Here is a 25000-nt window from a genome sequence, read left to right on the forward strand (position 1 = left end):
GTACTTACCTCCCCCGTCAGCTATTATAACCAGCACATATTGTCCCAGCTTAACCCTAGGCCACCCTAGGTGTGTATTGTGTGAGTTTTCACACCTTGACTCTGACCCGATAAACCACATGCTCATCTCAGCACACTCTGTAACCCAGGTTCATAAATCAGCTTGGCCTAATGGTCCCAGCTGTGTTTTACAGAATAAATAGCAGGATAACAGGGAGGACAATAAGCACTGTAGAGATGTTAGGTAGGTGTGTAGAGCAGTGTGAACATAACAGGGTTCAGCACTGTGACATAGATGACCGTCTCTTGTTGCAGCAGTGATGTACAGTATGAAGGTAACAGTTTAGATAGTGGATATTAGACCAACAGTGAAAGATTGTGGTAAGACAATGGGCAACAGCATAATAGAACAGTGTGAAGCTAAAGGCTAATGCTCCAAGTTGGACATCGGAATTCTGACTTTGAAATCAGGGTAGATCCACTTCCACAGTGGGGACTTCAACTTAGGGTGGTGTTCCATTGTACTTTTTCCCAGTAGGAGATCAGAATTCTTGACGTCTGAGTTTGTCAGGAAATAAATTGGGAGATTCTAACTAGGAAATATCCGACTTCCGACTTTCCTGGAATGCAGTGTTTGAGCAGTATGACAAGAATCAATTTCTATTGCATAGCAGAGGTGTATGGAGGAGTGTAGAGCACAGAGGATAACAGAGATAGATAGATAGATAGATAGATAGATAGATAGATAGATAGATAGATAGATAGATGACTCCTATGCAGCAGTGATATAGTGATATCCTTGTCCCATACGTATGTAGCGCTGCATGAAGGTAACAGGTGGGTGTGAGGGTGGATGATTCCCTCAGCTGGCTCGGCCTCATCTGGCCTACAGAGCAGGGGGCGAAATTCAACACACATTTGCTACTGGCACACAGCACATTGTAATGTATGCCATCTACTATGCACTGTGATGCTTTAAATTACATACACACACATAAACACATCCCACACATAGAACACATGCATGTATATAGAAACATGCAAACACACACACACACACACACACACACACACACACATACACACACACAGTTGAACATATATATAAACTGTATGTGTGTGTGCGTGTGCTGACTGCTGTTGGCTAATTCTGAAATCGCCCGGTATCACTTTCACACACTGCGGCTCTCTTGTCTGGCAGCGGCCCCGACGCCCCCACATACCAGGAGTGATAAGTTTGTCATGGTGCTCCGACGCGCACGGCTCAGACATGCTAATCAACATGAACGCATGACGCTGATTGCCCACGAGCGCTGTGTGTTTGGATGGCGATCATGTTTAGCAATCACAGATTAGCGCTGCCAAAAACGGACCGAAGCGAGCTCATAGGGATTACATGGAAATGAGGATTTCAGAATAGGAGACAATAGACATGTATAGATGACTCACACGTGTCCACACTCATACACACACACACACACACACACAAATGTGCATGTATTTCTGCATATATACAAGTGCATACACACACACATTAAAAATATTAATATTCAAATTACACATTAATAACTCAAATAGGTTTAACATTTGTAAAATCATTGTCAGACCAGTGTGTTTGTGTGTGTGTGTAGTAGTAGTAGTAGTAGTAGTAGTAGTAGTAGTAGTAAGTAAGTAACTCACCAATGCATTCCACCAATGAGCTTGTGATTCACAGAAGGTTTAGGTCAGCCCCTTAGCCACTGCATGGAGGACAGCACAGTGACTCCCTGTCAGTGTGGATCGAGTGTGGTCTGCTGTCTGTAGTGACAGCTGTGTGTGTGTGTGTGTGTGTGTGTGTGTGTGTGTGTGTGTGTGTGTGTGTGTGTGTGTGTGTGTGTGTTTGTGTGTGTGTGTGTGTTGTGTGTGTGTGTGTGTGTGTGTGTGTGTGTGTGTGTGTGTTTGTGTGTGAGTGTGTGTGTGTGTGGTGGCCGACAGGATGCCACACGGCTGCTGCATGATGGACAACACATTGAGTTCTCTCAGTTAGCATGGTCTGAACACTGTCTACACTGAGTGCAATGACAGCTGTGTGTGAGTGTGTGTGTGTGTGTGTACTGGCCGACGGGTTATCGCACAAAGATGTCTCACAGAGTAGCATTCATTTGAATCGGCTCAGCATATTTCCCACAGGAGAGGATGGAGAAGGTTAAACACACACACACACAGAGGTGGAAAGTAATGAAATACATTTACTCACGTTACTGTATTGAGTAGTTTTTCTGTGTATTTTGTATTTTTTAAGTAGTTTATAAAATCGGTATTTTACTTGATTACATTTTGAGTGAAGTATTGTACTTCGCTACATCAAAAATCCCATCCGTTACTTGAGTAAAAAAAAAAGTTAAGACTAACGAAAACGGAAAGGGAGAGAAAAGAAATCGCGCCCTAAACCACTAGCCTAGTGATAATGATCAGCATGTAGCCTACAACAGGACATGAATCAAGCTGGCGCCATGTAGTCTTTCTGAAAGTGATGGAGCTGGATCACGAGATGCATCAGATTAGCCTAACGTATGAAAGTGTATTTTACGCTATTCCAATGGGTTGTCTCAGTTAGTTTTAGCACCAATGATTGCGGAGATATTCAAGCAAACACCATGGGATTTCGTGTTTTGACGTTTGTGCTCACCTTTCTTTGGAAAGAAGTTTATTAGCAGTTGTTTCCCCTCATGTTGATGTCTCTCTTTTTCCTGTTTTGGCCTTTGTTTTTAGTAACCTTAGCCTACTTGGCTTTCTTGGAGAAAGACATTGCACCAGCAGCACAACAATTAGCGGTCCACTAGCGATGCTTAACTAAATAAACAAAAGATAGACTACCTTATGAATAGTGCAGGTGGACTAAACCATTTAGCTCTTTAGCAAGGGAGAGTGAGAGTGACCTTAGACCAGTGTTTCTCAAACTTTTTTTCTGGGGACCCACTTTTTAAAAATGACAGACTATCGCGACCCAACTCGTGACTGTGGTAGTTAACAAACTAGACAGTTTTCACTATGTTTTGTATACAAAATCCAGTCAGTCAAACTTTACATTTCGTCTGACATTTATTTTGACATTTAATTTGTAAGTTAAAATATTCAGGTAAAATAAATATATGGTGGAAATAAGTATTGAACGCTTAATTTTTTTTTTTCAGTAATTAGCCTAAACTTCCAGTGAGTAGCCTATATTCGAAATTTTCACCAGACATTATATTAACACACATATAAAAAATCCAAACAAAAGAGTTATGTGTAATAAAGTGAAATGACACAGGAAAAAAAGTATTGAACGTTCCTACTGAAATTTCTTCAATACTTTGTGGAAGCCTTTGTTTGTAATGACAGCTTCAAGACATTTCCTGTATGACAAAACGTATTAGTCGCAGTATCAAGTGTGATTTTGGCCCATATTGTTCTAAACAGATTCCAGGGGTCCCTCTTGTGAATCCTGATCTTTAGTTACTTCCAGAACTGTTTAATTGAATTTAATTGAATTGGCTGCCTTCAAGTCTTTTTGGAGCTTTCTCCGAGTGGTCCTTGGCTCTTGGAATTGACTATCCTTCTGACTCCCTGGTCAGAAATATTGCGAGGAGATCCTGTGCAAGGCCGGTTGTTGATGCAGTGATGTTTCTTCCACTTGCAGATAATGGCTCCCATGCTGCTTACTGGAAGATTCTGATGTTTTGAAATGCATCTGTAACCATTTTCATTGATATGTTTTGCAACAATAAGGTTGCAAAGGTCTTCAGGAGAGAGCTTTTGCTTTTATCCATCATGAAATGTTTCTTGTGTGACACCTTGGTAATGAAAAACCTTTTTATAGCCCATCGATATGTAGGCTACTAACCAAGCTTATACTAATTTGCACAGATAGAAAGGATAACTACTCTCTATACAGATTCCAGCTCGTTCCTTCCCTTTCCTTGCCTTAGTGCTTTTTCTTAGCGTGTTCAATATTTCCCTGTGTTATTCCACTTCATTACACATGACTCTACTTATGGAGTTGTTTGGATTTTTTATGTGTGGATTACCTGAATTATTACTAATGCCTGGTGAAAATGTTGTGCCCCCTGTATCCCACTTTTCACGGGCCCTCTCCTCCATTGGGGCCCTATACTTCCCACTTTCCCCCCCAGTACGACGCCCTTTAATCTGCTGAACCTTCTGCTCGTTTCCAAATTTAAAAAAAACTCTCTGCAACTCAACATTGGCCTGCCTGCCTCAGCTGCCTGTGAGGGGCTTTTCAGTTGTGCTGGATTACTGTTCACTGCAAAGCAACCCAAGGATGAGTGCAACTAACTTTGAAAATCAACTACTGCTCAAACTTAAAGGAGAACTCCGGTGATCTTTCACATAGATCTCCATTACTCAACGTCCTTGTGAAAAAGGAGTCCTCTCCTTTTCCCCTACGACAAACATTTGAAAAACTGCCTTGTGCCACACCTGCATGGACTGCAGCCAAATACACTCACCTGCACTCAGTTTGTTTTATTGCTGTTTATGTTTATGGCCTGTGTATGTAGGTGTATGTATGTCTTTATACTGGGAGATTTTAGCTGTGATTGGGTTAATGGGCCTTCCCTCGACACCACCTAATCCAGTGGCGCACCTCCCTAAACGTGGGGTGGTCGCCTCGGTCCCTCACAGTCCTTATCAGGCAAGTCCCTCCACTCGGCGGCCATATTGCAACACTTTTTGGGCACTTATCATGCATCTATTTCGGCAGAAATGCGTGTGCGTAAGGCTTCACGACACCAATCTTGCTCCAGCAGCGAGATCACAACAGATGATTAGCATGATGTCTTCACAGCACACCACTTGATTGGCTCAATGTATTTTACAATACACCACATGATTGGCTCAATGTATTCACATGTCGACGTTTTGCCGTGGAAGGGTTGTGATGTGTAGACAACTGCCATATTGGCGTTACAAACTAACCCCATGCACTATGGAGGATTTTTTGAGTGCTTTATCTCCTCATTAGAAAGTCTCTGGTAAAACTAGTTGTTCTGGTACCCACCCCTCCCCCACCAAAAAAAAGTAACTAAGTAACTTTTACTTAAAGTACATTTTAAATGAACTACTTTTTACTTTTACTTGAGTACATTTTCAGATCGGTATTTTAACTTGTACTTGAGTAATATTTTATCAAGGTATTGGTACTTGAGTACAATATTTTCGTACTTTTTCCACCTCTGCACACACACACACACACACACACACACACACACACACACACACACACTCTGGTCTGTATTGAATAAATCAACCAACAAACCAAAAGGCAAGCAGGCAACAAACAAGAAACAATAGAAACATGGCAGATAAGCAAACAACCCAACCAAAACGATACACTACCCACATACCATAAACAAAATCCAGACAGATTAAAAGTTTCTGTTATTTTGTATTTTACAAGGTTTATCCTAAATGTAACTCTTTCATATAATACATTATGATTCTGTTTACTAAGACCAGATGCCACTTTGGCTGAATGATATTTGTGAAGGTGATGATGAACATCAGTGTTCACTTATATGTTGTGGTCACAGTGCAGCCTGTTAAATCTCTAATTCAATTTTACCCAATGAATGAATGTTAGTCATAAAACGTCTGTATATGGGTGTCTGACACCACGTGAATCTGGGTGAATCCTTGTGAATGTTCAGATATGTTTGAGATTTTTCCAGATCTCAGAAACTATGTGATTATAATGCATTCAAATCTCATAGCCAACTATGAGCTGTCCTGGACAGATGCATGAAACTTCTGGTTTGCATCTCAGGCACTCCAACTTGCATTTGATTTGGTCACAGGGCACTTTTGAGTGTAGCCTCGTTGACACCAGACCGTATCTCAAGTGAGATTGTGAGTGGGTCTAAAAAGGCTTTACTTAAACTTAAATTGGTGCACTAAACTCTTACCAAATCTTTTCAGAAGTGCAGCAATCAAATCTTTCTTGTAAACAAAGGTTTTGAATGCAGTTGTTTACTTAATTCTGAAGAAAATACACATTCATATATGTTTAACACTGATACCATCTGTGCAGTCATTGGTTATTTTGAATGCACTGCTATATCTTCTGTTATATAAAGCCCACTTTATGCCGGATTAGCGATTGTGATGGTGCCTGGGGTTTTGGAACATTGGAAATGGGCATCAATGGCCTCCTTGCCAGAATAACCTGCAAGTTTGTCTGTGTTTCCCCAAGCTACAAGCTATTTTGAGGAACCAGGAACCAAATCACAATTCCACTTGTTGCCTCACTGACAATTGTAATGTTGGAGTGATTCCATAAAACACGATTGTTAAATGTTTACATAGCTAGGAAAACATGACTCCTAACAAACAGAAGAGAAATAACACGCACACACACTTGTATAGGGGTGTGTCACAGGAGCAGGTCCTTTGTTTTATGGAAGTGAAGAGTGTTTTCTCTCACCAACCCACCTTTATTGACCTGTTCATGGGGAGGGAGTGAGAGAAGGTGGTTAAGAAGGGAGAGTAGAAAGAGAGTGAAGGAAGGGAGAGAGTAGAAGAGTGATATGGAGAAAGAGAGAGAGGGATATGGAGAGATGTAGAGAGAGAGAGGTAGAGAGAGAGAGGGAGAAAGAGAATACTTGGGAGAGGAGGAGAATGATGAAGATAAAGCCCCAGTGAGAGGGAGTGATAGCAAGAGAGAGAGAGAGAGAGAGAGAGAGAGAGAGAAGAGAGAGAGAGGGGGGGCAGTGGGGATTCTTTCTGAGGCAGCATTCTACACATTCCAGCCGGGCCTCCCAAAACGCTCCAGTGAGATCCAGCCACTCACTGAACTATGCTGTGACTCACAGGCGGAGGCCAGGGGCCGCAGCCGGGCACCCCCACCCTCAAACTCCGCCTCATCCTGTCTGCCCAGTGGCCACTCAAAGAGAATGAAAAGAGGAAGAAATGAAGAGAAGTGCATTGTGTCAATTCTTTGGTCATTATGTCATTTTTGTCGCCATAGCACATGACTTTGTTTTACAGTAAATTAACTCAATCAATAAGACCCCATGCCACAAGTTAAAAATAAACAAGTTGAAACTTGTTTAGTGTTACTTCCTTGAATTTCCCCTTGAGGATCAATAAAGTATCTATCTATCTATCTACTTCAACCGGTGCTCAAATAGTTCCCTACAAACTGTGCTGTGTCAGCAAATCTGACGTTGCACTGCCAGATTTGATATGGCATACAACTGTCACCAGAATATACCAAATAACCATCTTAATTGTCTTTAGGTGTATGTGTGTGGGGGGGGGGGCTATTGGATTGTATTCTTCAAGTGCAAAGTCATTTGTATTTTTGGTTTCCATGAGAACCAAACAGAGTTCCCTGACAGCTCGTGTAAACACTAGACGCATGACTAACTTCCCCGCGTTTTCCTGCGCATTTACGCACAGCGCGTGAAAGATATATTGGGAACCGAGCTGTCACTGGAAGGCGCCCCCTGACGTAGCGACGTACGCAGGGCGTTGTTCTTCCATAATGAGACACTTTATAACTGCCCCGCAGTCTCTCACATCAATCTAGTCGGAGGGACTTGGACGTGGGGACTACGCTTTGAATAGACTGTGCAAATTACGCTTGCTGATAATCACTGTTTTTTGGGATTTATTTTGCTTTCCTCAGTAAGTTGACAATGCATTTTTTTGTGTGTGATGGCAAACACTAACGCAGACTGCGCTCTTATAACGGATTACCGCTGGAACTAAAACTCGGGATTTTCCTCTGACTAGGGCACTCAGAAACGTGTTGGCGTGGAGGGAAGTGCTGCTAGTAAATCTGTTTCTAGGGTTAGAAAGCGAGAATAGCGTTATTCTTTACGGAGCTTAATAGAACATAGGCTACTAACATTCATTTAGTAAGAGAAGCACAGGTCATATCTGGTTGCCACCATTTGGAATGCTTTTTTGAAACAAGCCTTGTAATGGTTATGTTTTCTTTCATGTTCTGAAATTGTACTGAGTGACTGGTGCTACGAATTTACGGACTGCCTAAAATGCAAGTAAAGTAATGAGCTGCATAGTTCTGTCCAGCTAAGTTTTCTTCTGTGTGAATGGCGGCTTTGTAGTGCCGTAATAGTGATTTCACTCTGCAGTAGAATGTGCGGTGTACTGTAGAGTACATCTTTGCGACCCGAACACGTCTGCACTTGCTCGAATGTGAAACCCGAGGAGGGACGGCAACTTGTTGATTTAACGTTTTGATTCACTGGAACGTCATGTGGCAATGTTAATTTTGTCACAAAATGACGTAGAACTTAAACTATGAACCTTGAATAATTAGAGTGACAACTTTTGCAAATGGGGTCTGTTGGGGTATGAAATGTTGCTGTGAGATACTATCTTTACGAGAGAATGACAGTGTCTTGTAGACCTTTAAAATAACGGTTCTGGAAATGCGCTGCTGCACTAGGTTGCGCACCGACACGCCCAGTCCGAACACTTATCTACATACGTTGTTATTGCTTTGACACTTCATTGAGTTTGTTCAATTATTTGTCCAGAATCTCTTGGGAAAATGCTGCTTCTACTTCTCGGAATCATCTTCCTGCACGGGGCAGCTCTAGTGCTCCTCTTCGTGTCAACGATTGTCAGTGTGAGTATGCTACCTATAGTTTTATTCATGTTTCTTGTCTGATGTCTGATAGTATGTTTAATCTAGGCTATTTACGTATTGTACTGAGCGTTCCCTATTAAATATACTTTATATACTAATCCCTTTTGCCGTGTTGTTGTTCCTTCAGATGGAGTTTGTGACTGAATTGATGTTTTGTGTTTCTCTCAGGCGTGGACTGTAGGTTATTCCTCCACCTCGGATTTGTGGACGAACTGCACACAAACCAATGGCGCATACATCTGCGAAACGGGCGAAACTGGAGGTAGGACACTTCGTCAAGTTACGTGTTTCTCATCTGCCTAGCTGGCTGAATTAAGACAGAGCGGGGTCACGCATCTTACACGTCCTGCTGTAAACTTTTATCACCCAACTGAGAGCTAAGCCCATCACCTTTCTGTCTGTGTAGTCTCTCATCTTTCGGATTGCTGTTGGCTGCTGGGGTTTAGCGTTTGCGTGTGCGTGTGTGTGTGTGTGTGTTTAGTGTAAACCGTGCATAGGATTAAGTAAGAGGAGTGAACAGCTGAAGGTGTCTCTTGTTTACTGTGCGCTCGGGTGGGTGTGTCAGTGCCGTCTCTGCGCATTTCTGCTGCCATCTAGGGATGAGAATGCGACACTGCAATTGCCAGGCGGCTCTCGCAAGAGAGGTTCCCCCACCCCTACCCCTCACGCTTCAGCCGTATAGTATAAATAGTTCTGGGGCCGCGGCCACGTTTGAGACCCCTTGTTTGGGAGTGGGAAGTACATGGGATGTTTAGGAGGCTCAGGGTGGGGCTAGGTGAAATATTCCGAGCACCTCCCCGCGAAGCTGCGTGCGCGGGCAGTGGGGCATGGTGTGGGACGCCTCGGACCACCCCGGGTGGAACATAGCGTGCCGCTTACGGACGACACACGGTCACACCCTGGTATCGAGCCGTTTCACTTCCAAGAGATCGTTAACAAAGCAGCAGTGCAAACAGCTGTAGAGTGCTAGACGTGTTGAAGACAGAAACATGCAGCTCAAAATGGCAAATACAGATCAGAGTGTGCGTGAACCAAAGAATGAAAGTCTAAGGTGAAAAGAGCAAGAATAAAAGATAGGAAGGAGAGAAAGTGAAAGAAATAGCTATAGAGAGAGAGAGAGAGAGAGAGAGAGACCTTGACTGTCATGTGTGTGTGTGTGTTTGAGAGGGGGTGAGAGAGAGGGAGAGCGAAAGTGACTCTCATGTTCCTCTGCCAGTGATGTAATGTGTTTAATAAGAGCCTCTGTGTGTTTTGCTAATGATGGTCCAACAGGTCTGCGTCTCTCTCTCTCTCTCTCTCTCTCTCTCTCTCGCACACACACACACACACACACAAACACACACACACACACACACACACACACACAGGCTAGTGTTGTCTCAGGACCTTGGCCCTCTGTCGGCAGGCCCACTGTGTTTGCACTCTCCCTTATAACAACGTGACCTGCTCTGTTTGCTGAAGGAGCACACACACACACACACACACACACACACACAAACAAACATAAGCTCCAGAGGTGTGGAGTTCATGTGAGAGGATTTCCCTACTGTTCAAAGAGCCTGGCTATCGTTCTCTCTCTCTGTATGCATGTGTGTGTGTGTGTGTGTGTGTGTGTGTGTGTGTTTGTGTGTGGTTTTCCACTGTCACACCTTGGTGAGTGTTCGTGTGACTGAGCTGGTGAAGTTTCCTTTTCCCACGTCAGTGTGGAGCTGGGTCTGTAGAGAGACCATCTGGCAGCAGAGAGTACAGCCACTGGCAGAGCTCGCTAGCGCAACAGCATAGGACGAGCCCCAAGTGCGTGCGTGCGTGTGTGTGTGTGTGTGTGTGCGTGCGGGTGTGTGCGTGCGTATGTGTGTGTGTTTGTGTGTGTGTGTGTGTGTGACGGTTGATGGCAGAAAATAAACAGTCAGCTCCTTCTCACACTTCTTTTTTCTTTCTTTCTGTCTCACAAGCATGCACATACACGCACTCTCTCTCTCTCTCACACACACACACACACACACACACACACACATACTGTACACACATACTCAGGCCCAAGTGAACCGAATGTTATTTTGTATTGCTTTATTGCCTTTCTTTTTTTACTGATGTAAAAATGTTGCTTTAGCTTTACTTTCCTTCCTTACTTTCTGTTGCATGAGAGGGGCGCACGTGTTTTGCCGTGTGTGTGTGTGTGTGTGTGTGCCCAGGTGTTTGTTGACTTTTTGCCGTGTTTTCACATTCCTCTCTGGACGGGTTCTATTGCTATGTGTGTGTGTGTGTGTGTGTGTGTGTGTGTGTGTTGCTATAGAGCCACACCTCGCAGCCCGGGGAAATGCCAAGGACAAGATTCCTGATCCCTCTGGCTGTCACGTAGGAAGGAAGAGATAAAACACAGCATTTGCTTTATGCCGCAGCCACATGCTAGAATGCCTATAGGACCACAATAGAACCATATGGAATCATATGGATATATGTAGCGACACATATGGAATGGCTATAGGACCACAATGGAACCATATGGAAAGAATGTGTCGCTACATAGTATGATGGCGTTCTGTAAGACTTACAGTGCAAGATAAAGCTGTGTTGTAACTGGAAGTTTGCCAATGTAATGTTTGCTTTTCAATGTTACCCTGGTGGTAGAGGGATAGTGGATTGTTGTAGTCCTGTTTGAGAAAGGGAGTGTGTGAGTGGTTGCTCGTCCCGTAGCCAGACACTGCACGTCGGCCTGCTACAGCGTGTGTGTTTATCTCTTCAACTGGATTTTCTCATACGCTAATCGAATCAATTATCCTTTTTGGGCCTATGAGCACAGCTATCGCCTAGGCCCCTCTAATGAAAACATGGCTTGCGTTCCACAAAGTATTAGATTGCCATTAATGGAGCCCGATTACATTATCACACAAAAATGAGCCAAATATGCAGCATGTTTCATGTAATGAATGACTCACGAATGACACGGAGTGAAGAATTGACTGACGTCATGTAGCATGCATGATTATTGTTTAAAATGATTGTACAGAGAATTTTATGGACTCAGTTTACATTTAGTTTAGTTACTGTAATAGCTTTCTTCACTGGGCACTCAAATCTCAAATCTTGTGCTTTAATATTGTACAGATGTGCAGGCAGTGCTACAATACAATACTGTACAACTATTTTAATGAAGTACCCTCTCTTGAAATAGTAGTGGATTTTGGTGTTTGGTGTTTGGTGTGGTTTCTTATAGAAAATGTATTAGTAGGAGATATAGTACAATGTACAGAATCTGATTTTGTCCTACAGTATGTGTCAACACAGTTCACTTCACAGTTGGAGTACACTTCTGTATTACTGGATATTTAAATGCATGGTAATTGATGGCAGAAGGTTTGACCTAACTTGTCAAGGCCCAAATTCTCAACATTGCTGAGGTCATTCTATCCTCATAGGGTTATGTCCTTAGCCATCCCTTTGCAGTGTGTGTGTGTGTGTGTGTGTGTGTGTGTGTGTGTGTGTGTGTGTGTGTGTGTGTGTGTGTGTGTGTGTGTGTGTGTGCACGCATGCTCTAGTGTGTATGTGAGTTCACATAAGGGTGTATGTATTGAGAGAGAGAGAGAGAGAGAGAGTGTGCATGTATAATGCATGTATAAAAGTGTGTGTGTGTGTGTGTGTGAAAGAGAGAGTGTGCATGTGTTGGTGTACAGTATGTATAAGTGTGTGTGTGTGTGTGTGTGTGTGTGTGTGTGTGTGTGTGTGTACTGGGGGAGAGGCATGTGTAGGCAGGGCTGTCTGTCATAAGAGGAGAGCAGACACAGCTAAACCTGAGAGGAGAGCTGAGGACAGCAGAGGCGCATGCCACACATCGATGGAAGGACAGCTCCCTCCCCGAGATGGACAGATAGGGAACGAGGGAATGGGGCTGAGGAGAGATAGAGAGGCAGAGAGAGGGAGAAACCTGAAGCTTTTAGCATGACTCTCAGACAAGAAATAGACATGCTGCACGGGGTTGGAATACCTAGAGCAACTCTGTGCAGCTGGACAGTGTGTAAATGTGTGTGTGTGTTTGTGTGTATGAGAGAGAGTGTGTGAGGGAGAGGTTTAAACAAACACGATCTTATTTAAAAAAAATAGTGTAATTGCATGCAATACACTGACACAGCTGTGCCATGTTAAATGAATGTATTTGTCTATTCATTCATTTCTATCTGCAAACCGTTGTATTCAAGGCAAGCAAGTCAAACATACAGTATGTGACTTTATTTGAATAGCAAGTCACACGCTTTGCATTGCTGGCATGCAAGCTGTGCAAATGTTTTACATTTTGAACTACTATTAGTTTACCATTGACCTCACACTGACGTCCCTCGGACTAGACAAATCAATATAAGCATAAACACTGTAAGCAAGTATGTGCAGTATTTTTCCATTTGTTGAAATAGAGCTGGTACTTGTGTTCTGTGTACATTCCTGCCTATCTCTGACTGTTGTTGCCAACAAATCTATCACTGGATGCCTAACATCGAAAGCCTGTCCTGTATGTAAATGGGTCTACTTGGCAAAGCTTTCTTCGCTGTTGTTTTGAAAGGTCTCTCTGCCTCGCAAACAAACAAATTATATTTCCTGCTACTCAGGAAGCTCTCAGAGCAATCCATCATCCATCAGTATCTGTTCAGGCTCTCCAGGGCAGACTTCAACCAATCAGGGTGCAGCATGGGGGCAATAAAATAATTAGATGCTCTCCACGGAGACTGGAGTGTCCATCAGGCGCAGGTAGAGATGGGGTTTGTTGCCTTCACCTTGGCCTGAGGATTGGAGGAGGAGGAGATCAATATGAGCGTGGAACTGCACTTAAGAGTCTTGGTGCTTTTAGAAACAGGATATCCCTCCCTGCCCTCGTCCACCCCTTTCCCGAAAGCCTCCGCTAAGGGCTCCTGGCACAACAAGGGTCTGAAAGAGGCTTCCCCTTTATTTGTGTGTGTGTGTGTGTGTGTGTGTGTGTGTGTGTGTATGAAGCTCTCTAATATTGGACATAATTGAATTTGACCTGTAGCAGTTAATAGCTGCTAAAAGCCTATACCTGCCATGTACAGCTCTCAATGGTCGCCTGCTAATGTAATGTTGATGTGTAGGAATCTTGAGTGTAGCTGCTCTACTCATAGTGAAGCCGTTATAATGTGACAGAGAGGCTCTGTTGAACACGTGCTACAGCTGAGCAGGGAAGGATTCCCACGAACTCTGGTCATCTTGTCTTATGGGAGCAGTTGTGGCAACAGGGATTGTTGTTGTTCTGGTATGTGTTGTGTCTAGTCGGATGTGGGGGTGGATCTCTGCAGAGAGCAGGAGTCCTCATGTCAGCAGTGGACATTCTCATTCTAATTGTAGATGAAGTTCTGGTTCCAATTACAGTTGTGAAATTCTAGTTCTAGATCAGATTGCAATTCTTTTCCCAAAGTTTCAACTCCTGCTGTTTGTATCATCACCAGAGACATCCGCAGGCACCACACACACCAAGTCCCATCCACCCCTGTCTATTCATTTTATATCCATTATCTGGACTACTTCAACTCTTCCCTCCTCTAGTTATGTTACTTCATCATCGTTTGATGTTGATGCTCTGTCTGTTTCGTTGAGTCTCAGACGGTTGTTGTGCTTGTGGCATTGACCTAACGTTGATAATTTGGCTGGAGACTTTGGTTCAAAGAGCCAAATTCATTTTCCAGTCGTACAAACCTCGGCTGAGCCCCATTTTGTTTGCTTTGTCTCTTGTGGGCCCCAAAACCTGTGTGCAGCATTAAGCTTAAGGACTCTGTATGTTTGGTTTTATTTATTAGTCAACTTCTTAAACATTTGTTAACGACATGCCGACAGCATGCAGCATATGCAATGTAAATGTATGCACAGAACGAACAGACAAACTTATATAACACCCATTGTCTCTTAAATGTTTGTTATGTAATATCCTGAAATGTGTGTTAACTTGAATCTAGATGTCTTTTTATAGTTACCACATAAAGAATTATTGTACTGGTTTTCATCACAACTGTGTTTTCTATTACAGGCTGAGATTGTGTGCAGTGTGAACAGTGTTTTGGGTTGACCTGCCAATGGTAACCTTTGTTCTTTCTTCTCCATCTCTCTCTGTGTGTGTGTGTGTGTGTGTGTGTGTGTGTGTGTGCAGAGTGGATACAGGCGGTGCAGGCTCTCATGATCCTGTCCATCATCTTCAGCTTCATCTCGCTCTTCCTCTTCTTCTGCCAGCTCTTCACTCTGCAGAAGGGCGGCCGCTTCTTCCTCACCGGCGTCTTCCAGGTCCTCGCAAGTGAGTGGCACTCTTGTCCGTCTGCACTGTGTGTCTCTTCTGTGCTCCCAAACAGACCACACGCGCTCACCATTTGTCTTGTCTCACAATCTGTGTGGAGTCTTGAGTGGAGTGTGCTATCACCCAGCAATGAATCACATAATGCAGTGCACATCACATAACTCATAAACCTCACATATTATAAGTATAAGTATATATACTCTTTCCTGTGAGGGAAATTTTGTCTGCATTTATCCCAGTCGGTGAATTAGTGAAACACACTCAGCACACAGTGAACACACAGTGAGGTGAAGCACGCACTAATCCCGACGCAGTGAGCTGCCTGCTACAGTGGCGCTCGGGGGGCAGTGAGGGGTTAGGTGCCTTGCTCAAGGGCACTTCAACACTGTTCCTACTGGTTGGAGTTCGAACCGGCACCCCTACGGTTACAAGTCTGAAGTGCTAACCAGTAGGCCCCGACGTGATTTGAACACGCAACCTTCTGATCTGGAGTCAGATGTGCTACCGTTGCGCCACGAGGTCCCACATTTCAGTCAGGACAGCTCTAGTCTTTTAAAGAGTCATGATCTATTAGAGATTTGAGAAAAAAACAACTATCTTTGGCGGAATGGTTTAGTTGGCATGGTTGTAGATTTGCATGTAGGTATACTTGAATCATTCATACAGTAATCTTATCCCACCCAATTTGTCAAACAAAAGCATGATAAACGAAACAAATTATACCACAATAACGTACACCTATTTCAGCCATTTCAGCCGAGAGAGCAGTTTTCACTCTTAGTGCAACACCGTGTGTTGTGTATTTACACAAGCTTTCTGGCCCCAGAAATGTGATAAGCGGACCAATTGTGTCTCAGGTTGCATGACATCAAGGGCTAGCACAGAAGAGAGAAGAGGCCGGGGCTTGGGGTCTGAAGTGGACAGTGCAGTCTCACGGGACATTGAGCTATTTCTGCCCTGCTGTCATTAGTATGAGATGACATAGGCTACTGGAATGGATAAGGCAGCACAAGGGTGTCTAATCTTGACCAGGGTCCTGCCGTTCTCTCTCTTATGATTTTTTTTCTCTCTCTCTCTCTCTCTCAATTTCTCTCTTTCTCTCCTTCCTTCTCTCTTCCTTCTCTCTCCCACTCCGAAGCAGAGAGTAGTTGATATCTCTGTGTATCTCTTTTTTCTCTCTACAGCTTTATCTCCCCTCTCTCGCCCTTTCATTCTCTCTCTCTGTCAAACTCTATTTTCTCTCTTCACACTTTCTTTCCCTCTCTTTCTCTCGATTTCTCTTTCTCTCTATCCCTGGGAGAGAGAGTAGTTGATCTCCTTGCTAGCCCTTTGCGCTAAGTCTGCGCGTGACTGAGGTTGAAATGTGAGCACTGGCTGTACACTCGAACGACTCGGAATGGACTCGCCCTTATTGGATTAAGAGAGCTCTTCATTCAGATAATGAGCACTGCCACCTCTTATAAAAGAACAGGCAGGAAATAGGATACACAGACATAAACAGTTATTCTGGCCACAGAAATGAATAATAAAGACTTGAGATTTAAGAGGTGGGTGGCCAGTTTTGTCCTGTGGCATCGGAAATTTAATTACAGAAGCAAAGTCGTATATAAAAAACTATAAGATTGAATTATTGTACTTTGTAGCATTGAACATAATATGGCACAATTGATCTCATTAGTGTCGTATAGCTCTTGTATTAGTATTTATTTGGGTCCTGACATTTATTTGGGTCCTGACATTTATTTGGGTACCTGACATTTATTTGGGTACCTGACAAATCTTGAGAAAAGACTCCACGAAGATTGTTTTTCTTTCCCAGAAATGTGTCCGTTTCTGCTCACCTCGACTGAGAGTTTTCCAGACAGCCAAAACCTGAACTGACATATAGTCTGGCAATGGCCGTCTAGCAGGCGTGTGCCCTTTCAGAAAGCCATTACCGGCCCTCGTGGTGCCATTGTGCCTCGGCGCCAGGCAAACCTCCACGGGCTGTCTGGCAGGCGGGCAAGCTCGTCCTGCCAGTAAGTGGGCACGGGCACGAGCAGCGACCGGGTGCGCGTGCGAGGTTTTGGAGCGGAAGCGCCCACGGCTCTTGGCAGCAGAGACAGAGCGTCGGACTCAAGAGGGAAAGGTCATCACGGGTACACAGATGGAGATGCCCCCCACCCACCCATAACCCCCCCCACCCGTCCACTCACCCAGTCCTCAGAAAGTGCCCAGTCACTGCTGGAGAAGTGGGCCGTGGCCTTTTCAAAGCGGCAGCGGTGTTGAATGAGTGGAGTTCAGCAGGCGAGTGATAAGGGACAGAGAATAGGAGGGGGATAGAGAGAGGTAGAGAGAGAGCAGGGAGAGAGAGAGAGCGAGGGGGGGGCAGAGAGAGAGAGGGAGGCCAAGGCCCAGAGAGAAGGATAGTGAGAGAAGAAAGAAAACAATGTGAGAGAAAGATATTGGGAGGGAGAGAGAGCAAAGTGAGAAGTAAATGAGAGATGTAGAGAAATAGAATGAGAAAGGTAGAGAGAGATAGAGAGAAAATTAGAAAGAGGTTAGAAGAAGAGATGGAAAATCTCAGGAACAGTCAGGAAGACTAATGAAGGAGAGAGAAAGAAACAGTAAGGAAGGAGAGAGAGCAGTAAATCAAGTGAAAGAGATACTTCAAGAAAGTAATTTAAGGTACACTATGCAATATTTTCACCTTAATATAACCTCTATGAAGCCAATTTGATGGTAAACAAAAAATAAAGGAATCGTCCACCTAGCATAGCCATACAGCATAGCCATAGCGAGAGAACAAAGCAATACAACTTTAAGAATTGTCGACCCAAAGACATCAGAATAGTGGAACAGAAGTGAAGAGAAAGAAGTGAAGGAGAGCAGGAAGAGTGTCTCCTTAGAGAGAAAGAGGGATAGAGAGAGAGAAAGAAGAGAGAAGTGGAGAGTGTCTCCTTTGAGAGAAAGAAAGCATAAACAAGGAGAGAGAGAGCAGAAAATCTGATTGGAAGAGTTACTCTAAGAAAGTAGTTAAGGAGAGACGGAGAGAGAGAGAGAGGGAATATAGTTAAGGAGAGAGAGAGAGTAGAACAGAGAGAGAGAATGTAGTTAAGGAGAGAGAGAGAGAAGTGAAGGAGAGGACGAGGAAGTGAGGACGCGGGGTGCCAACCCAGAGAGCCCAGAGACTCAGAGGAAATAAACACCCCACTGCCCAGGGCTACGCAGGTTGTTTTCATCCTGGACCAGTCAGTGCTCACAATGTCCACCACACCACAGTAACTAAAACTTAACCTAGTGTTAGCATCAAAGCTAGACAAAAAAACACGGAAAAAAAACAAAACTATTTAGCTAGTACAAAAACAAACAACAAAAAAAAGAAAAACACAAAATTCAGTTAAATAATGGCATGGAAGATAAGAAAAGTATAAGTATATATACTTTTTTGACCCCGTGAGGGAAATTTGGTCTCTGCATTTAACCCAATCAGTGAATTAGTGAAACACAAACAGCACACAGTGAACACACAGTGAGGTGAAGCACACACTAATCCCGGCACAGTGAGCTGCCTGCTACAACGGCGGCGCTCGGGGAGCAGTGAAGGGTTAGGCGCCTTGCTCAAGGACACTTCAGCCACTGCCCACTGGTCGGGGCTCGAACCAGCAACCCTCCAGTTACAAGTCCAGAGTGCTAACCAGTGGGCCACGGCTGGTGGTATGGTATGGTATGGAAGAAGGCACAACTGTGAGGAAATGATGATGGGAAACCTATTGATTCTCTTGCTCACCATACTTTGCTCACCCTACCCCCCTCACCCCACCCTTGTGTCTCCACAGGTCTGTTTGTCATGAGCGGTGCCATCATCTACACAGTGAAGAGTCCGGACTGGGTGCATGAGTCGGAGTCCTACGGCTTTGCCTACATCCTGGCCTGGGTGGCCTTCCCCTTGGCGCTGATCAGTGGACTGATCTACCTCATCTTAAGAAAGCGTGAATGAGAACCCTGACCCTTGACCCCTGACCTTTGACCCCCACCAACAACCTCCCCTCACTATCCCCAACTCCCTCACCCCCTAAAATTCCACCCTACCTTACCCCAACTTCCATCCCCTCTTATCAACTCCAGATAACTAAGCTCTGAAGCCAACCCCCTCCAAAGTATATCCCCCCTCTCCCCAGAGAAAACTTCATCAACCTCTGTCAAGAACCCATGGGCAACACCTCCCTTGAGAAAGATACATGCACCCCAAAAACCAGACCTGTAACAATCAATACTGTCATAATTTGAAGATGTATATAGTATCGATGGTTTAAAACCTATTTATAACACTTTTTACATATATGTACATAGTATTGTTGTGTTGCTTAGTCGACAAAAAATATATACTCTGAAGAGCTTGTTGTTGCCATTTAAATGCCTAAAAGAGTGTTTGCCATGGTTTAGTTACACCATTAGTCAGTTTTTGTTTGTGTTTAGTTTTGTTTTCTTATAATGCTAAGGAAAAATATAAATAAAAATGTGTTGAAGTATTTTAACCAAAGTGCATGTACAGTATAAAGTATAGGGCCTGAGGGAAACTGTTTTGATCTAAGATATACAGCGAAGTGACACAAAAGCAAAACTGCATACATATACAGTTCTAAAAATGTAGATTCTTTCAGTTGTTTTTTTTGTTTGGCTTTTTTTGTAAGATGACAATCATTTGAAAATCTTTTTTGTCAACAAGATGGTGCTATGATATTACCATTCCTTCTATTGATAGCCATTTAGCCTTTATTTAGGGTAAAGTTATGCAGTTGAAATCTTGAAGTAGAGTGTCAAACAGTTTTGAGCAGACATTCACATGTGCCTTTTGTTGTCTGTGCAAGTAGCACTCAGCTGACTAATATGTACATTTTTCAACATTTTAAACTTTCTTCCGCTCTTTTTTTAAATACGTGTCTAAAAGTAGCCAAGTGCTATTCATTGTAAGCTCAGTTAAGTGTTTGTTTTGTGAAACAAATCTGGTTTCTGAAACATGGTTCATTTCCACTGAACAATATTTTTTTATTTATTTTGTGTAATGGTGAGGCAGTTGTGATTGGCAGACAGTATTAAACACAAACAGTAACAATGTTTATTATTGATTTTTCATTCTTTTCTTTTTTTTCCAGCAAAACCTTTTTTTTTGTGCCTTAGCTAGGAATAAAAGCATCATGTGTGGGCTGTACTAGAATTAGTGTGTTGGAAAATATCTTGGATTCGGCTAACACTAATGCTTATTATGATGCTTTTTATCTTTCTTTTTGCCCCTGAAGCATTTTGTTGCTTTACGTGGGATGCAGGTCTTGGGGCACAGGTGTATTCACTCCTGTCCACTCAGATGCTCAAAGACAACTTGCATTCAGTGGGTCACTTCCTGACCAGATGCTGCATCCTTGACTATTCCACCTAAATGGACTTAGTGCTGTCCAATAAGATTATGGCCAAGATAGCTATCAAAGAGTGTGACAACGAAGAACCCTTTAATATTTATGCTAAATATTTTGTTGTAGACTTCATGTACTGCACTTACCTACTGATTTTTGAATATATACAGAAGGTATCAATGATGATGTGTTACAAATAATTCAATGATAAAGACTAACATTTGAAGAGGACGAACCATGTCTCGGAATTGACTGTGTTGCATGTGTGTTGGATAACTGACCCTTTGGGAGAAAATGGAAGGATTTTTGCAGCTACCTGTGCAAAATATCTGTGACTCATACTTGAATGTGACAAGCTGCAATCTCTTGTCTCCTTGAGAAGCAGGTGTGCCTACCTTTTTGCTCTTTCCGCGTGTCCTAATTAGGCATCATCTTGGCGCCAGCAAATTTGAAACATCATTTGCATCTGTTAGGAAGGGTTTTGAAAAAGTATTTTGTTTTTTGTTTTTAAACAACTAAAAGATATCACATATACTAAATGATTTAGATCAAGGTATCCAACATGCAGGGCTGCTGAGAACTTACAGGGACAGTTTCTTGTACATTGATTAAGTCGGGTCTTAGACTAAAAGATAAATTCAGCAAAGATATCCACTGAAATGAAAAGGTTTTAGATTAGTTTTTAAGATATGGCTTAATCCATGTATGGGAAACCCGTCCACAGGGTGTGGTATCAGCCAGATTAGAAAGCAAAAGTGTGTTTGCCATCATCTGTGTTAAAGCACCATGCTTCATCAAGGGATAGCACTGAAACCAAATGAAATAAACTTTTGATGAATTGCCTTGACAATGTTTGCTGAATGTGTTACATGTGCTGTAATTGTCCAGTTTGTGCTTTATGCACTATCCAGAACCAATCATGAAAAGAAAAAGAAAAACGTACGCACATATGGAAAAGTAGACTTTCTGATCATTTAATTTTCGCCAACAGTAGCCTAGTGGTAAAATGCCAACTCTGCATGTGCCTAGGAACAGCCAGTTTAAACACGTACAAATCAGTGCAGTTTGTTCTCTACAGTAAGTTGGACCTTAGATTGAGTAATTGCCTACCATTAGCCTACTGTTAACTAACAGCAGAAGTGTGTATGTGTGCGGTAGGCCTATAGACATGTTGCGTTATCATTGGTTACTCCGTTACTGTGAGGTCGTTTGCCAGATGACTCGGGAGCTCTCGATCAGCTGATCGCCTTAAAGCTGTCATGCAAAGTGTCTGAGGAGCGTGGCTGCTCTGGTGTCAACGGCGTCGCGTTTCACTGTCGGGTGTTGGGAATGAGGTAGACCAACCCTTGTGAATTCCATGCACGCGGTTCACCTTACCGAGCCGACGGCATCCATGGGCCTACTAGGCTACTTCTCGCTGGGACGTAAAATCACTGCCGAATCAACAACAACATTCAGACCAGAAAAAAGGGAAGCTATGTTCGAAATGCCTTAAACCTGTCACCTGAAGGGTTGACTCAAGATCAGAGAGGAAACGTGGCTTTTTTTACATGACCTATAGCCTAAGCTCCCAGGTTAACGACAGTCTATTTGAAGTACTTCAGCAAATCACTGATTTGTATTGTGAGACGCATTTAGTCTGAGGAGCAGAAAGCTCCAATGAAGACTGCTTTGTTGCCTGTTCTGCCTTTACATCCTGAGTCATTATGTCACTTGATCTTTTTGCCATATGCGTGCTGAGTGTTATGTTTCAAGTTTATGTTTAACTCAATTAAAATATTGTTTTCAAAATAAAGGATGTTGCTTACCACATCAATGCATTGGCGTATTTTCCTTCTCTATTGCATTTTAGATGATTTAGATGTAGCCTATCTAATTTAAATTTTAATGCTAGATGCGATTCATATTCATAAATTCAGATGCGATTCATAAATAGACCAATGTTCATTGAGGCCATCAGAAGTTTGGGGGAAGCCCTCAATCAACATGGGACATGTACGGAAAGCCACCACACAGTAGTGAACAGACATCAGTGGTCGTTTATTTCCATTGGAGTGTCTTGGGGAAAACTATGGTAACAGCGCCATCGTGTGTTGGTTTCTAAGTACATCAGTAAGATTGAATAATCATGATCAGCAGCTGGGATTTAAGCATTGTTAATTAGCACAAATTAAATGAAATGTACAATATTTGCTTGTGAATGAACGTATGCTTCTCTGATATCTAAAGATCACAGGGGATTATAAGAAGTTGTCTCCCACTCTTTGTTCAGCTTCATTATAGTAACCTACTATGAATGGCAGTGCATGCCATAAACCAAATGGGCATACTACCATCTTGTGGTGATGGTAGACACTACAATAAAAAAAAGAAAATAATAATAAAAATAATAAACATGTTGGCACTATCAGGAGAAAAGAAACATAGAAACATACACAAAAAAACATATACAGAAAGAGAATTTTCAATGCCTTTCACATCCCTTTCATACGAATTTACAGCAATCTATATACAATTTTCAGTGAGTAGAAGACATTGCAAAAATACACAGCATGTGATAATGTGTGTATGTGGGAATGTTCTCAACAATAACAGACAGCTCCTGAACACATGTAACAAGAACAAAAAACTTATATTCAACAAAAAAACATACACCCTTGGTTAGAGATGTCATACATGAGCTGTGTTTCAATTTGCATACTTCTGTACATACAATACCTTTTTAAGTGCACAAGTTTTGTAAGTACAGATATATGCACTTTGGAACACAGTCATAATCTCTTAAACCTATTTGCTGAACATGTCCTTATCCTTTTTATTACCCTTAACAGTTTGAGGGTGGTCAAGGACTTTATTATTTTTTTGTGAGCCAAGGAAAGGAGATGATTGTCTTTACCAACAAACTGGTGAAGGAGGGCAATGATGTGGAAACGACGATGTGAAGGGCACTTCGATGAATGAAGGGCACCGTATACTCCCAAAAACATATGCAACCCTGCCACCCTTCACACCCCAGAACCCCCCAAAAAATAATTGTGGGGTCTGGTGAGGGTGACCCCCCAGATCTGCACCCTGTCAGTGAGATCCGATATGCCCCTCCTCATTCACCTCACCCCTGCACCCCAAAACAATAGGGGAATGACATTATCCAACCCCCGCTACCCAAAAACATATGCAGACACATTCACCCTCTGACTGACACACACACACACATACACATACACACACACACACACACATACACACACACACACACACATACAGACACACACACACACACAAGTAATCCCCCACACACACACACACACACACAAAGACACATGCAAACAAATCACATCATCACCTACTTAAGGATGCAAATGAATTGTATGAAAATGTGCTCCGTCTTCTTTTGTCCTTGACTTTCATATGTCACCGTATCATGACAGTTCATCTCAGACACAGACAGGATCCTCAGCTACTCTGTCTGTGGTACCAACGTTCATTCGCCACTCTGCAAGACTAACATATTCATCCTAACTCCTGGAAAAAGACAGAAAATAGCCTTATAAATGGCAAGCTAAGGTTATTCTGCATATAAACAAACACATAGATACACAGTGGCTGATCTCTGGAGTGATACTTAGAGTAAACTTTTTGTATTTTGCATTTCGGATTTATAGCACCAAGACTGTTGGCAAATAAAGCATTTTCACGGGCCCATCACAATGCTGGTATAAAACTAGCTCTGTGTTTACAGACATGCCACTTTAAACACCAATACACTAAAGAAAGTCATATGTAAGATGCATCTTATATGAAACAAACAAACATCTAAACAAACAAAGAGATGCACTAAACAAAAGTCACTTTTGTTTGAAGTGATTAAACAATTTAAACATCTGACGTGCAGAAGATTAGCATGGGAAACATGGCATTCACAACAAAAACGGCCAATCTGCCATTGTTCTATTGGGATCACGCAGGTGCTGCTGAGTCCAAGGATGCCAGCCGCCCCTCACACACACACATGGGCACACACACACACATACTCCCAGCCTTTACCCCTGTGATACTCACCCCCTGGGACGGGTCAAGGACGAGACGGCAAAATAATTACGTTATCCTTTTATTGCCCCTCCCCACCCCCCCACCCCACTGGGTCTCCTGCGCTTGCTTTTAACAGTCCTCAAAACACCCTCCTAAAGTCATTATCTGTGTCCCACCACTTTCTTATCCAGAGTCTATGGGGAGACTATATATTCTCTCCCTCTTTTTTTAATTTATGGAACACAAAGAAAGAGAGGCAAGCACACAGACTACCTTAATCTATCACTGCCCCCTTTCATTGGTGGTGGTGGTGGTGTGTGTGCGTGTGTGTGTGCGTGTGTGTGTGTGTGTGTGTGTGTGTGTGTGTGTGTGTGTGTGCATGCATCGGTGGGTGGGGGGGGGGTGGGGGTCGTAGGGTGTAGTCGGGCGGGTTTCTGACAGCCAGAACATGATAAAGCAGTGGAGCATGGTTTGTAAGGTTGTGTGTGTGTGAGTGTGTGTTTGTGTCTGTGTGTGTGTGTGTGTGTGTGTGTGTGTGTGTGTGTGTGTGTGTGTGTGTGTGTGTATGCGGTGGGGTATGTTGATCTGAGGAAGGGGGTGGAACATAATTAAAACTCATGAAATGCAAATGGGTCCT

The 25000-nt window shown here is 43.1% G+C and overlaps 2 protein-coding genes and 1 non-coding gene across 4 annotated transcripts in view; 2 read left to right on the top strand and 1 right to left on the bottom strand.

The window, feature by feature from the left end:
* The window catches only part of tekt3 (tektin 3), a 41706-nt gene extending 33079 nt beyond the window's left edge, over nucleotides 1-8627 (top strand). The window contains exon 8 of the mRNA XM_048232981.1: nucleotides 8546-8627. The gene's annotated coding sequence lies outside the window, so the exon portion shown is untranslated. The remainder of the gene's footprint in view (nucleotides 1-8545) is intronic.
* Nucleotides 1-19074, top strand: part of pmp22b (peripheral myelin protein 22b) — a 38636-nt gene extending 19562 nt beyond the window's left edge. The window contains exons 1-5 of one of the 2 annotated variants that reach the window (XM_048233011.1): nucleotides 7392-7667; nucleotides 8546-8637; nucleotides 8827-8920; nucleotides 14804-14944; nucleotides 18763-19074. In XM_048233011.1, coding sequence (XP_048088968.1) covers nucleotides 8560-8637; nucleotides 8827-8920; nucleotides 14804-14944; nucleotides 18763-18923 — 474 coding nt within the window. In that variant the 5' untranslated portion in view covers nucleotides 7392-7667; nucleotides 8546-8559 and the 3' untranslated portion in view covers nucleotides 18924-19074. Of the gene's footprint in view, nucleotides 1-7391; nucleotides 7668-8545; nucleotides 8638-8826; nucleotides 8921-14803; nucleotides 14945-18762 lie in introns of those variants that run through there. The other variant, XM_048233012.1, reaches the window with a different exon arrangement.
* trnaw-cca lies at nucleotides 15395-15467 on the bottom strand. Its single transcript has one exon. It is a non-coding gene; the product is annotated as a tRNA-Trp (tRNA).
* Nucleotides 19075-25000: the final 5926 nt, after the last annotated feature.

Source organism: Alosa alosa, chromosome 22 (genome assembly GCF_017589495.1).
Source record: "Alosa alosa isolate M-15738 ecotype Scorff River chromosome 22, AALO_Geno_1.1, whole genome shotgun sequence".
In the NCBI taxonomy this organism is placed as follows: Eukaryota; Metazoa; Chordata; class Actinopteri; order Clupeiformes; family Clupeidae; genus Alosa; species Alosa alosa.